We start from the raw sequence: 13,321 nt of genomic DNA, 5'->3' as shown, positions 1-13,321 counted from the left end.
ATAGGTGTGCCAGGCTTGTGGCATCATATTCAAAAAGACTTGAGGCCGTAATTGCTGCCAGAAGTATTGAGCAAAGGCCGTGAATACTTATGTACATGTGATTTCTTAGTTTTTTTTATTTATTTTTTTTATTAAATTTGCAAAAATCTCAAAAAAAAACTTTTTACACGTTGTCATTATGGGGTATTATGTGTAGAATTTTGAAAAGAAAAATATATTTATTCCATTTTGGAATAAGGCTGTAACATAACAAAATGTGGAAAAAGTGAAGCGCTGTGAATACTTTCCAGATGCACTGTAGGTACATATATTATTATTATTAGGTACATATATTATTATTATTAGGTACATATATTATTATTATTAGGTACATATATTATTATTATTAGGTACATATATTATTATTATTATGGACACATAGGTACATATATTATTATTAGGTACATATATTATTATGGACACATAGGTACATATATTATTATTATTAGGTACATATATTATTATTATTATGGACACATAGGTACATTTATGTACCTATGTGTCCATAATAATAATATATGTATGTAATATATGTACTGTACCTATGTGTCCATAATAATAATATATGTACCTAATAATAATATATGTACCTATGTGTCCGTTAGAATATTTGTGCCTATGTGTACCTAATAATTTATTATTATTACGGACACATAGGTATGTATTATTATTATTATTAGGTGCAGTTCTTTTGACAGTGATTTTCAACAGACCAAGCACATACCTCTCAACTGTCCTGATTTCAGTGGGACAGACCCGTTTTGCGGCACTGTCCCACCCACGGGCCATAGTGTCCTGCAGGCGGGCGATTGGGGACACCTTGGCACCACCACAGCACAGCCCTGCTAAGCAGAGAGCAGCGGTGTCGTGAAGCTGAGTGGATGCCGCACACATGCACGGGGCATCCATTCAGTGCAGGGAGAGGGCTGGGGGCAGCCCAGCAGCTGACGGAGTGCTGGGCTTGCCCCCAGCATGACTTAAAACGGGTGGGTGACTTGTGGATACGCCCCCAAAGCGTATTGCAGAGCACAAAGGCGATGTTGCGATTGAGACATACAGTGCAAGAAATGTTGTAGAAAACATTGCTGGGTGGTGACTGGGAGGTGGCTATGCAGATGCATGGAGATGGTCCGCCTTATGGGGGTGTTATGGGAGTGATGTGGGCATGTCACTGAAGTGTTTGTGTACTCAGGCGCTCAGCCACTCACATAGACCATACTCTGTTTGGAAATCTGCAGCCGCCATAGGCCGGTGCAAGTTTTGATGGTGGCATCTACAGATGCACCAGGTGGTATTACTGCATCTACATCTACAGATGATCAGAGCGGGCATCTCAGTCATAGGCGCGGCTGTACACCAGGGATTAGCTTTCTAGCACCACCAATAGATGCCGTGGCATCTGCGTCCAGCTCTGAGACAGGCCCTATGTGTTGAGTCCAGGGCAAAAAAAAATAAACAAATCTGTGTGGAAGTTAAAGACGTCAGAAGGTGGAACTCCCATCTAATGTCATGTTTCATTGGATGATAGTAAATTATACTTAAGCTGGCCATACATCAGACCAAGTTTCCTCCAACCATCCAACTGACCCAACTGTCCAACTTGTCTGTCCAACTAAAACGCTGCCCCACACACCTGACCAACTTTTCATCAGGCCAGCCATCCAGGCAACTTTTCTTTTTTCTATCAGACCAGCCAACTTCTGTCCAACTTGATGTCACAGAAGTAGGCAGCCCAGCATCTACGGAGATGCTGGGCTTGCCCCCAGAGTGATGAAAAAGGGAATGTTCTGTAAGGCCACGCCCCTGCACAGCGAGGTAACGCCCCCTTTTCAGTCCATGTGGGAGTCCCAACTCTCGGCTTTGCAACATTGGGAGGTATGCGAGGGGGACTACGAGACCAGTAACAAGGAGCACTGGAATTATGAATAGTGCTAGGGCCAGACATGAGGACGGAGGGCCCTGCCTGTGAGAGCTCACATACTAAAGTAGTGATGAACAGTTCGAGGGGGTAAATTGGGGAGAAGAGAAGGTCAGGGGAGCAGAACAGTGGAGGTTTAGGAGGAGGGATGGTAGATTACAGCTGTAGAGACTGGTAGGAAGTTTCACTGGGCCAGCGGGTGACTTCTAGAGGAGGGGTGCAGAGCACTCATAGAATACCTATAAACAGAATAGAATGTTTTTTTTATTTGAGAACAGTTTCCATTCACTGGGGTCTAAGGGGTAAATTTACTAAAGTGAGAGTTTTTAGATGTGGAGATGTTGCCCTTAGCAAGCTATCAGATTCTACTTAACAATTATCTAGCACCTTCTAGAAGATAATAGCTAGAATCTGGTTGCTAATGGCAACATCTCCACGTCTAAAAACTCTCACTTTAGTACATATACACCTAAGTCTCCATAGACTTATCTCTGTTCTCAAAGCAGGAAGTGTATATCAATGACTAGTTTAGGGGAGCACAGAATTTGATGGAAGAAACTACTGTAACATCTTGTTCTAGAAATCCTCTTTTTAAGTGTTTATATCTTTTTGGAAAGAAATTCTCCTAAACTGATGTCATCTCCTTCTCCTGACAGAGGGGAGTATGTTGTGGCTGGTGTTAGCAATCGTGATTCCGGTTCTTCTCCTTGTCGTTGTCCTGATCTACCTATATTATAAATACAATGTGGCTCATTCATCCACAAGAGGTGTCCCACAACAGCCAAAGACAGGTAACGTCAATCCTATATGTGGGTAAAGCCTGGGAAATTCCCCTTGGTTCACAATATTATATGCAGAAACAACATTATAATAATGTAACATTTCATGTGTGTTTATCTTTGTGCTGGGCTGAATGATCCCTATTTTATGAGATTGTTGTTGTTGGAACTTTAAAAGTTTGCTGTGAAACATGAACCTTTTTTTGCTGCAATAGCATTGGTAGGTCAGATGCTGGGGTAGTTTTATCGAGACTCATAATATTTTGATACAATAAGACATGGGGGGGTAGAATTGTTACGATCACCAAGGATTCACTGTGTAAGTGTCACGACTGGGTCTGGGTTAGGAGCCGGTGTGGAGACAGAAGACATCAGTGGAACGGTTTGCTGGTATTGAAAGGAAGCCGGTTTCAAGGGGGTGCGAATCATGAATGACGAGACGACAAGGAGATCCGGACAGGTACTGAAGAAGCGAAGGTACGTCGGACCCGGGCACTGGAGTGGAGAACTAGGACCAGAGTCTCGGGGACGGCAGGCCCTCCTGGGGAGCAGGAACAGAGAGCGACACACAGGAACTGGGGACAGCGGAAGGCAAGCTGGAGCTGTACTGCAAAATACAGACAGACTGTGACAACATGCAGCGGACAGGAGCTCAGGAACTAACACACAGCTCACGCTGTGTACGACGTTGCACTGGCAAGGAAAGAGTGTGCAATGCACCCTTAAGTACCATGGGGTGTGCAGGGATTGGCTGGAGCTCACAGAGCAATGCAGGGATGGGATAGGCTTCCCCCAGGTCACGTGTCTGCATCAAGATGGCGGCGCCCAGCAGCCACCGGCGAACACAGAGGTCCGCTGCCATCAGCCCCCCAGCGCCCAGATCACTTCCAGGAGCCGCCGCAGGAAGGGCCCTGCCAGAGCGCCCGGACAGGTAAGGTCCGAGTGCTCCGTGGCAGCGCAGCCCGGATCGTGACAGTAAGACCCCTAGAGCACAGGTACTCGAACTCTGTCCCCGGGAAGCCAAACAGTGCATGTTTTCCAGGTCTCCTCACAGAATCACAAGTGAAATCATTCGCTCGTGTCGGTGAGTAATGAATACAGCTGTACACCTACTAGGTGACCTGGAAAATGTGACCTGTGCGGGGTCCTGAGGACTGAGTTTGAGAACCTCTGCCCTAGAGTTACGCTGGTGAGGTCTTCTGGCAATTACAGCCACCCACTGTTCCCTTAGAGCTGAACATGCTCACCAGTACTTAGGTGGCCGCCTGATCTTAAACTTGGGACAGTAGTAGGGGCTTACCCGGCACTCTTGGTGATCAGTGGATATTTTGTGGCTGATGGTGGTGCAGGCTGATAAGGTCACAATGGTAGTCGCTGGAATGTGACCAGAATACAAAGTGGTGACCATGGGGGCCGAGGTGCTACAAGTGAGACAAGGTGCAGCCTTGAGAGACTAGGTGTCACAAGTGAAGCAAGCCTTGAGGGCCGATTCTCAGCAGCTTTGAAGGCTGGATTTAAAAGGGCAACAGTAAAACAGGTCAATTCAGGTTTGTCTGGCGCGTATTGCGAATGCCCTTTTTCAATCCAGCTATCGGCAGCTTTGAAAAGCTGACCTTCAGTAGATATACCACCCGGCTTGTACTCTTTGTGACCTTTCATATATTGAGGTGCATGGTTTCATAGGTTCTGCCAGTAGTCGGTTACCAATAGGTCTGATCTGTGATTGATACATACAGCTGCAATAACAGGATACTGTCTATATTTTACTCAGTCAATTTATAATTGTCACACCTAGAAGGATTGACTATTAATACCCAGATAAACGACCTGTGTAAACCAGCCGTGTAAACTGGTAACCAGTTCCTCTGCACACGGGCACAGTGTAAAAGGCGTGACGCTGGAATAACCAGGGTCGGTGCCACAGTGTGAAAGCTGTCTGTCCCGTGTCTGACTCATTCTGGAGCTAGGGGGCTGATTCATTATGGATCACGCACACTTGCACAAAGTCTGACCTTACTCAGGAATTGATAACCTCAGCGCACGCAGAGAAAGCCCAAGTTGCGTATGGCATTGCAGTGGTTAATTTATGCATTCCACTGTAACGACGTTCAAACGTACTGACACACCCACATTTCACACATCCCCCGTCCCGTCACCACCCCCCAAACGGTCACTTCCTGTCAGTCACTCTGCGATGGGACAGCGTAGTCACTGGGATTGCAGTCTGATCGTAGTGAGACCTTCGTGCACGTGCGATACATGCGCAGAGCGCAGCAAACAGCCGCCTGCGTGCGTAATCGCAGTTGCGATCGGTAATGAATCAGGCCCACTATTCCCCTTCAGTAATAGGAGAAATTTCTCATTTTCCTATCATTTAATCAACATCTATATAACTATATTTCCGCTCCACGTAGGAGATTGTTCAATACAAATAGGGTATCACTGCCCAAAGACGGACAACACCACTTTCCTAGACAAATATTTAAGAAGAAATATAGGAGCAGGCAGTCCATGCATAGCTTTATAATTACCTATTCACTCTGGCCCTCATTCAGACCCACTCGCAAGCGGCTGTCCTCTCGCAAGTGGGTCGATGGTCTGCACTGCGCATGCGCGAGACGCGACGAGCGAAGGACTTTCCTTCGCTCGGAGTGTCTCATCAAAGGGGGCGTGCTGTCGATATTGACTGACAGCACGCCCACCAAAGGGGCGTGCTAGGGGCGTGCCTGCCAGACGGAGGCGTTCCCAAGGGAACACCTACCGTCTGAAGCCGGCCCCACTGACATCACTAGTGATGTCAGTGGGAGTGATTTTGGCTCTGATAGAGCCAAAATCACTCCTGGCCTTGCGGTTGAGAAACTCAACCGCAGGCTTCTGCACGCGGTTTCAATGGTCGCGATGATCAAGACCATCGCGACCATCATCCTGCACGCTCGTATAGGCTGTGGGTGGTGACCCACAGCTATACGAGCGTCCAGGAGGACGCTCCATAATTATGGAGGTGGGCCATGATTCAGAGCGAGCGCTCTGGTCAGAGCGTCCGGCTCTGAATCGGGGCCTCTGTTCTCACATACGCTATATTTACATTTTATTTAGCTATTATTATTATTATTATTATTGTTATTGTATATCAAGTGAACTAAATAGCATTTTAAAGTTTTTTACTGTATATTTTTGTAGGCACCACAGAAGACAAATCTTTTTCTCTCTCCTGATATTGTGATGTTTTATTTGTACGTGGTAGGACCCCCTATTAAATAATATAAGTTCAGTTTGATATAATCTCTATATGTACTTAACTTTAGCGCTAGATAAAGTACGAGCCAATCACCACCTAGCTGTCACTTTACAGACTTTTTGAAAAATGGCAGGAGCTGATTGGTTGGTACCGGGGGGGGGGGGTTATTTATAAAGTGTGCAGGGTGTGCGGTGCACACGGGCCCCTGGGTCCAGCACACCCAGCACCCATATTATACTTACCTCTCTGGAGTGCCACGTCAGCTCCGGTGTCTGCGCTTGTAAAAACGGCTGGAAAATGTCTGCCGCGGCCACTTTCCCATCGTATGCGCACTACAGGGAAATTGGCCGCCGTGGCCATTTTCCCAGTGACCTGAGCGTGCGCTATAGACTCCGGGCACACTCTAGTGCCTAGAGTCTATAAGTGCAGTACTGGCCGCGCACCGCTCAGTGCGCAGCCGGACGGAGAGGAGTGGGCCCGTGATGGAGACTGCACACGGGTCCCCTCCTCTCTAGAAACGCCCCTAGTTGATAGTTTATCTCCGACCATTTTATCTCTCTCCAAGGCTTTTTAAAATCAATGTTCGTCTTCTGTCGTCTCTAGTGTGGGGACAAAAGCGTGCTGAAATTAGCCTCCCTACATTGTGTGTAAGCCTTGGGATAGGGGAAGACTTGTGATGCCTAATGTATTACTTTATTGCTGTGCTGCACAGTTTATCCATCTTAGATTATGAGTTGGGGATTCCGGACTATAATGATCAGTGGCGTATCTATAATGGGTGCAGTGTGGGGGGCACATGGACCCCCGGGTGCAGGGGGGCCCCGCACCGCACCCACTGCACCCATATTTTTTTAAACTTACCTGTTCGTGGTCCCGCGTTGAGTGTCTGTGCTGCTCAGAACCCCGGAAAAATGGCCGTGTTCTGCGCATACGCAGTAGACTCCGGGCACACTCTAGTGCCTGGAGTCTACTAATGGCCCGGAGTCTACTAATGGTGGCTGGCTAGTCGCGTCAGTCAGCTGCCAGCCACCGGGGAGAGAGGAGGGGGCCCCGCACGAGGAGTGTACACGGGCTCCCTCTTCTCATAAGATGCCCCTGATAATGATCTTCTACATTGTGAATTGCTAGAAAGGATGGACGGGTCCCATACCCTGTCTCAGGTTGTTTTGTGCAGTAAGATCACCAGCTCTGCGTCTCCGGTTCTACAGGCCTGCAGGATCTGAACACAGGATTACTGGGGCTGCGGCCTTTGGCCCACTTATTGGGTAATCCTACAGTAGTTTTCCAAAACTGCAGTCCTTGTGTGGTTATGAGCTATGGCTGGAACATAGACGGGTTACTTCTGGTACAGTCCCATGCTTTAGCATTTGTGTAAGGACTTGGCGATTCCTTTGAACGATGTTTGTATATTTGCAAATAAGACATGCACTGTGGCTTGATGCAGAGATTTATGCGATGCCGATATTTACACAGATGGAGCGATGGTAAGCCAATGCACATGCATGAAAACTGTACTACGCTCGCACAGCGATTGGATTGTGCTTGCACAGAAGATTCAATCACAAAGTTAGTGACAGGTAGTCAGCATTTGGGGGAGGTAAGGGGACCATGTGTATGAGGCAGGTCAGACATGACTTACAAGTTACAAGCTGCATGGCTGCCCGATATGTGTCGATGCTCCAGATCAGTGATTTCCAACCTCTGTCCTCAAGGCACACTAACAGTCCTGGTTTTAGTGATATCCATGATTGTGCGCAGATGGTTAAATCAAAATAACTGAGGTACTAATTAAGTCACTTGTGCTTGAGTATGGCTATCCCTAAAACCTGGACTGTTAGTGTGCCTTGAGGACCGAGGTTGGGAATCACTGCTCCAGATGATTACGCTGTTTCACGTCATCAGACTTATACAGTCAGGTGCATAAATATTGGGACATTGACAGAATTTTCATAATTTGGCCTCTATTCACCACCACAATGGCTTTGAAATGAAACAAACAAGATGTGCTTTAACTGCAGACTTTCAGATTTAATTTGAGGGTAATTACATCCAAATCAGGTGAACGGTGTAGGAATTACAACGGTTTCTATATGTGCCTCCCACTTTTTAAGGAGCCAAAAGTAATGGGACTATCAACTCAAAAGCTATTTCATGGACAGGTGTGGGCTATTCCCTCGTTATTTCATTATCAATTAAGCAGGTAAAAGGTCTGGAGTTGATTCTAGGTGTGATATTTGCATTTGGAATCAGTTGCTGTCGACTCTCAATATGAGATCCAAAGAGCTGTCGCTATCAGTGAAGCAAGCCATCATTAGGCTGAAAAATCAAAACAAACCCATCAGAGAGATAGCAAAAACATTAGGTGTGGCCAAATCAACTGTTTGGAACATTCTTAAAAAGAAAGAACGCATCGGAGAGCTCAGCAACACCAAAAGACCCGGAAGACCACGGAGAACAACTGTGGTGGATGACAGAAGAATTATTTCCCTAGAAAAAAAACCCCTTCACAACAGTTGGCCAAATCAAGAACACTCTCCAGGAGGTAGGTGTATATGTGTCAAAGTCAACAATCAAGAGAAGACTTCACGAGTGAATATAGAGGGTTAACCACAAGATGTAAACCATTGGTGAGCCTCAAAAACAGGAAGACCAGATTAGAGTTTGCCAAACAACATCTAAAAAAGCCATTACAGTTCTGGAACAACATCCTATGGACAGATGAGACAAAGATCAACTTGTACCAGAGTCATGGGAAGAGAAGAGTATGGAGAAGGAAAGAAACTGCTCATGATCCAAAACATACCACCTCATCAATGAAGCATGGTGGTGGTAGTGTCATGGCGTGGGCATGTATGGCTGCCAATGGAACTGGTTCCCTTGTATTTATTGATGATGTGACCGCTAACAAAAGCAGCAGAATGAATTCTGAAGTGTTTCGGGCAATATTATATGCTCATATTCAGTCAAATGCTTCAGAACTCATTGGACGGCGCTTCACAGTGCAGATGGACAATGACCCAAAGCATACTACAAAAGCAACCAAAGAGTTTTTTAAGGCTAAAAAGTGGAATGTTATGCAATGGCCAAGTCAATCCCCTGACCTGAATCCGATTTGAGCATGCATTTCACTTGATGAAGACAAAACTGAAGGGAAAATGCCCCAAGAACAAGCAGGAACTGAAGACATTTGCAGTAGAGGCCTGGCAGAGCATCACCAGGAATGAAACCCAGCATCTGGTGATGTCTATGCGTTCCAGACTTCAGGCTGTAATTGCCTGCAAAGGATTTGCAACCGATTATTAAAAAGTGAAAGTTAGATTTAGGATTGTTTAGTTTGTCCCATTACTTATGCACCTGACTATGAGAAGGCAGCAGTGGGCGTCCTTATGCTCGGCTAAGCTTTTGGAAGGCATTAGCAGTTGGTTGTTGCGATTGCATTAGCCCTTTGTGGTATGCATACTAAAGTGAGAGCTTTTAGAATTGGAGATGTTGCCCATAGCGAATAATCAGATTCTACTTAACATTTAACTAGCACCATCTAGAAGATAATAGCTAGAATCTGGTTGGTTGCTCTAAGCAACATCTCCACTTCTAAAAACTCTCACTTTAGTAAATTTGCCCCTAAGTGCTCTTTCTGAGGAAGACTGGTAATCTGTCAGCTATTTATCATCCCCTGAGTACATCTTAGCCCCTATCGTCTTGTTAGCAGAGCGGTGACTCGAACTCTCAAATGCCAGTTTCTGTATTTTGTCTTTTGGCAGCTTGTGTGGCACTGCCCTGTGGGGCATTGGGTGTGGGGATGTATTGCAAGGACGGACGTCTTAGTTCCTCTATGTAGGCCTTTAGTCTGTCTCCTTGATTTATAACTCTCACTGGTAACTGAAGACATTTATTCTCCTCCAGCTCCATAACCGGATACACTCTTGGGAGGGGAGGAGGAGGGGGTTAGCATACCTTCTGCGCATTTGCAGATCTCAATACATTGCATAAATATTATATTTACATAAATCTCTGAATTAGTCCCTAAGCCAGTGTTTCCCAAACTCAGACTGCTAGGGTGCCATAAGGACCGAGATTGAAACCCTGATTATTAGTTACTAAGCAACAGTCACCGAAGAACAAAACAAAAATCCTTCACCATAGCTGAAAGGCATTGCATGTTACAGTCTCTGTAATCCCGTGTGTTACATTAAGAATGTGACTTTCTTTGTAATACATGGAAAACGTTCTGATCGATACAGTATAGAATGAGAAAACTATGGTGGAGATTTGCTGCACTATGGTTTCCTCTCCATACCGCCACAAATCACATGCAGTTTCCAGGACCAAACCAGGGAGGGTAAAAACCCAAACTACATTACAAAACCCCAAACCACACGCGGTTACTGCAAATCACATTCAAACATCTGACCTATCAGAGCGGTCATTACTAAGCAGTGGGAATCTTCCAGCAGTAATATTATATTAATATTATATAACTGAAGTTGCTCCTGTTCCTGTCTGGTTCATGAAATACATGTCTGTGTTTTTCCTCCAGACTCTCCAGCTCATACAGAAGGAAACGTGAGTATTTAGGAGACTGGTGACGATTACAAAGAGTTTGCACAAAAAAACCTGGACCTCTTGTGAGCTCTCCTAAACAAAAAGTATCACATGTAGATTTGATTATTATCCTTTATTTATATGTTGCCACAAGGGTTCTGCAGTGTTATACAATGTACATAAACAAATGAGAGAAAAGGACACAGATGGGGTAGACGGTGAGCATGGGCAGAGTGCTAGGATGAGAGCTGGAAGGCTTTAATGAAGAAGCGGGTCTTGAGAGCCCGTTTGAAGATTCGTTGAGAGGTGGAGAGTCTGACAGGGAGAGGTAGAGAGTTCCAGAACACAGGCAAAATATTGGAGACTGGAGTGGGAGGAAGCAATCAGTTGGCGGGAGAGGAGGCGTGCATTAGTGGAACGAAGAGGGCGAACGGGAGTGTGAAGGGAGATTAGGTCAGAGATGTAAATGGGAGAGAGCTAAGTAAGTGAATGTGAGAAGCTTGAATTGTTGAATTGGGTTCCGAAGGGGGGAAGGGGAGCCAGTGTAGGGCTTGTAGGAGAGAGGAGGCATATGTAGGTAGTTTGGAGAGGAAGATGGGCCGAGCAGCAGCATTGAGGACAGATTGTAGTTGAGAGAGCTGGGAATCAGGGAGGCCAGATAGGAGGTGGTTATGGTAGTCCAATCTGGAGATGACCAGTGAGTGGATGGAGGGTCTTAGTTGCCTCCCGGGCGAGAGAGGGTCTGATTCTGGAAATGTTTTTTAGATGGTAATGGCAGGACTGTGTGAGGTGCTGAATGTGTGGTTGGAGGAAGAGGGAGGAGACCAGGAAAACTCCAAGACAGCACACTTGGGGGCCAGAGGACACAGTTGTGCCATTAATAGATAATGAAATTGTGGGAAGTGATGTAGTGGAAGAGGGAGGGAAGATAATCAGCTCAGACTAAAGCACAAACACACGTAAAGGGTTTCTGTCCAACCATCCAACTAGTTGTTTGGTTAGAATGAAAATCTGGTAACGTATGGGAGTAACTGATGATCAGCAATTTGCTCCTAAATGCCAGAAAACAGATGAAATTGGTCATCAGACAAGATTGTTAAATGTTTGATCTAAACAAGAGGTTCCCAAAGTCCGCCATTACAGTCCACGTTTTAGGGATATCCAAGCTTGAGTCCAGATGGTTAAATCAAATGGATTGAGGTACTAATTAAGTCACCTGTGCTTAAGCATGGATATCCCTAAATGTGGACTGTAATGGCGAACTTTGGGAACCTCTGATCTAAACAATTTGTTCAATCAACAGTTTTTGTCCATTTTCTGGCATTTGGGAGCAAATTGCTGATTGTCTTTTGCTTTCATACATTACCAGATTTTCATTCCAACCAATTAACTAGTTGGATGGTTGGACAGATAATCTTTACATGTGTATGCAGCTTTTGACATGTTACGTTTAAGAAAGTGCTATCTCCTCATGGAATTCAAAGCAGAGAGAGACGGTAGGAATATCATGTTTCCTTCCCTAATCACTGCGGAGAGCACTGCTAAAGAATTAAATAAAAAATGGGAAATTGCATAGTGAGCCAAATTATTACATCAATAATAAATAATGATCCAGAAAACCCTAAGAGCCCAGCAACCTCGATACTAGATCGGCATTATTCTCTAAAAAATAGAATAAATATTTTCAAGTCTAACCACTCTTTACAGGAAAATAAATACAAAGTAGGAATATAGTGAAATGAAAGGACCTTAGAGGGTTCTTTATACATTATCTGTATTGGAGAATTCTAACAGAAGGTGCTCACCTGCTCACTGTTAGATTATATATACCCCCCCCACACACACACAAAAATAAAAAAAACTCATATGTTTCCTAAAACCATTTGCTATTGAAAATAAACCAGTGGCAGCTACAGTAATTGTCATGAGTCGCATAATGTTTGTTCTGTTTCATACTGGTGGAATATTCTACAAATAGCAAGTCTTGGACGCCAGTTGAGCCAAGAGACGATGAAGACATGCCCGACCCTGCCGACATCTACATGAACTTCACTGACCAAGAGCATATAAGCTTTTGACACACATGCCAAGAACACACTGGTCCCTTATGTACAAAGCTATACAGTTCTGCGCCACAAAACGCGTTGGCTAGTCTAGATCATCCACCTAGCGCTTTGAAAATGCAAGCCGGCATTTACTCTTCATTCAGGAGCTGCTATCACAATATAGAATTACGTCAAGGTGAAAAGAGATGGATACAAATTAATTTAATTCTGCGAAACGTTCACATGAAAGTCCAAGCACCTCTTTAATAAAAAAAAAAAAAAAAACCTTTTTGAGTTTTCCTATGATCAGTCTGGCTTTATGTACAGTATAGCTTACATAAATAATGTGAGGGGGGACATCTGGATTATTTTTATTATACTCCCTTCTGTGTGTATGAGGCCTCTCTGTCGTCAGAGGACAGATCAACAACGTAAATGAACCAAACTTAACATCACTAAACTTCTGCAAATATAAAGACACATGTCCAGATTGTGTAATTCAAAAATGGTCAGCTTTATTTATAACCGATGTACGCAGACCCGTGACAGGGCTTCACAGCGCCCTGTGCCAGCTGCAGCCCCCGGCATCATGAGGGGGGGCGGGGCCACCAACAACGGTAAAGATTTTCAGGATGCTCCGGGTGCTGTACAGGCTGCCGGCTGCATGTCTGGTGCATCCAATGGCGCTGGAACAGTGACACTGGCTAGAACGGCACCTTGCTTGCCAGATGCAGGGACCGTAGGGCAGCGGTCTTTGCGG

The 13,321-nt window shown here is 45.1% G+C and overlaps 1 protein-coding gene across 1 annotated transcript in view; it reads left to right on the top strand.

Moving 5' to 3' along the window:
- LOC148532593 (Fc receptor-like B) overlaps nt 1–12,594 on the top strand; it is a 41,465-nt gene extending 28,871 nt beyond the window's left edge. Inside the window, exons 6-9 of the mRNA XM_088467520.1 lie at nt 2,614–2,748; nt 10,512–10,537; nt 11,972–12,012; nt 12,495–12,594. Coding sequence (XP_088323646.1) covers nt 2,614–2,748; nt 10,512–10,537; nt 11,972–12,012; nt 12,495–12,594 — 302 coding nt within the window. The remainder of the gene's footprint in view (nt 1–2,613; nt 2,749–10,511; nt 10,538–11,971; nt 12,013–12,494) is intronic.
- The last annotated feature ends 727 nt before the right edge of the window (nt 12,595–13,321 follow it).

This window comes from Taudactylus pleione, unplaced genomic scaffold (assembly GCF_031769625.1).
Source record: "Taudactylus pleione unplaced genomic scaffold, aTauple2 ptg000073l, whole genome shotgun sequence".
Classification (NCBI taxonomy): Eukaryota; Metazoa; Chordata; class Amphibia; order Anura; family Myobatrachidae; genus Taudactylus; species Taudactylus pleione.
Note: the sequence above shows the minus strand (reverse complement) of the source record. Positions and strands in the feature narration are given on the sequence as shown.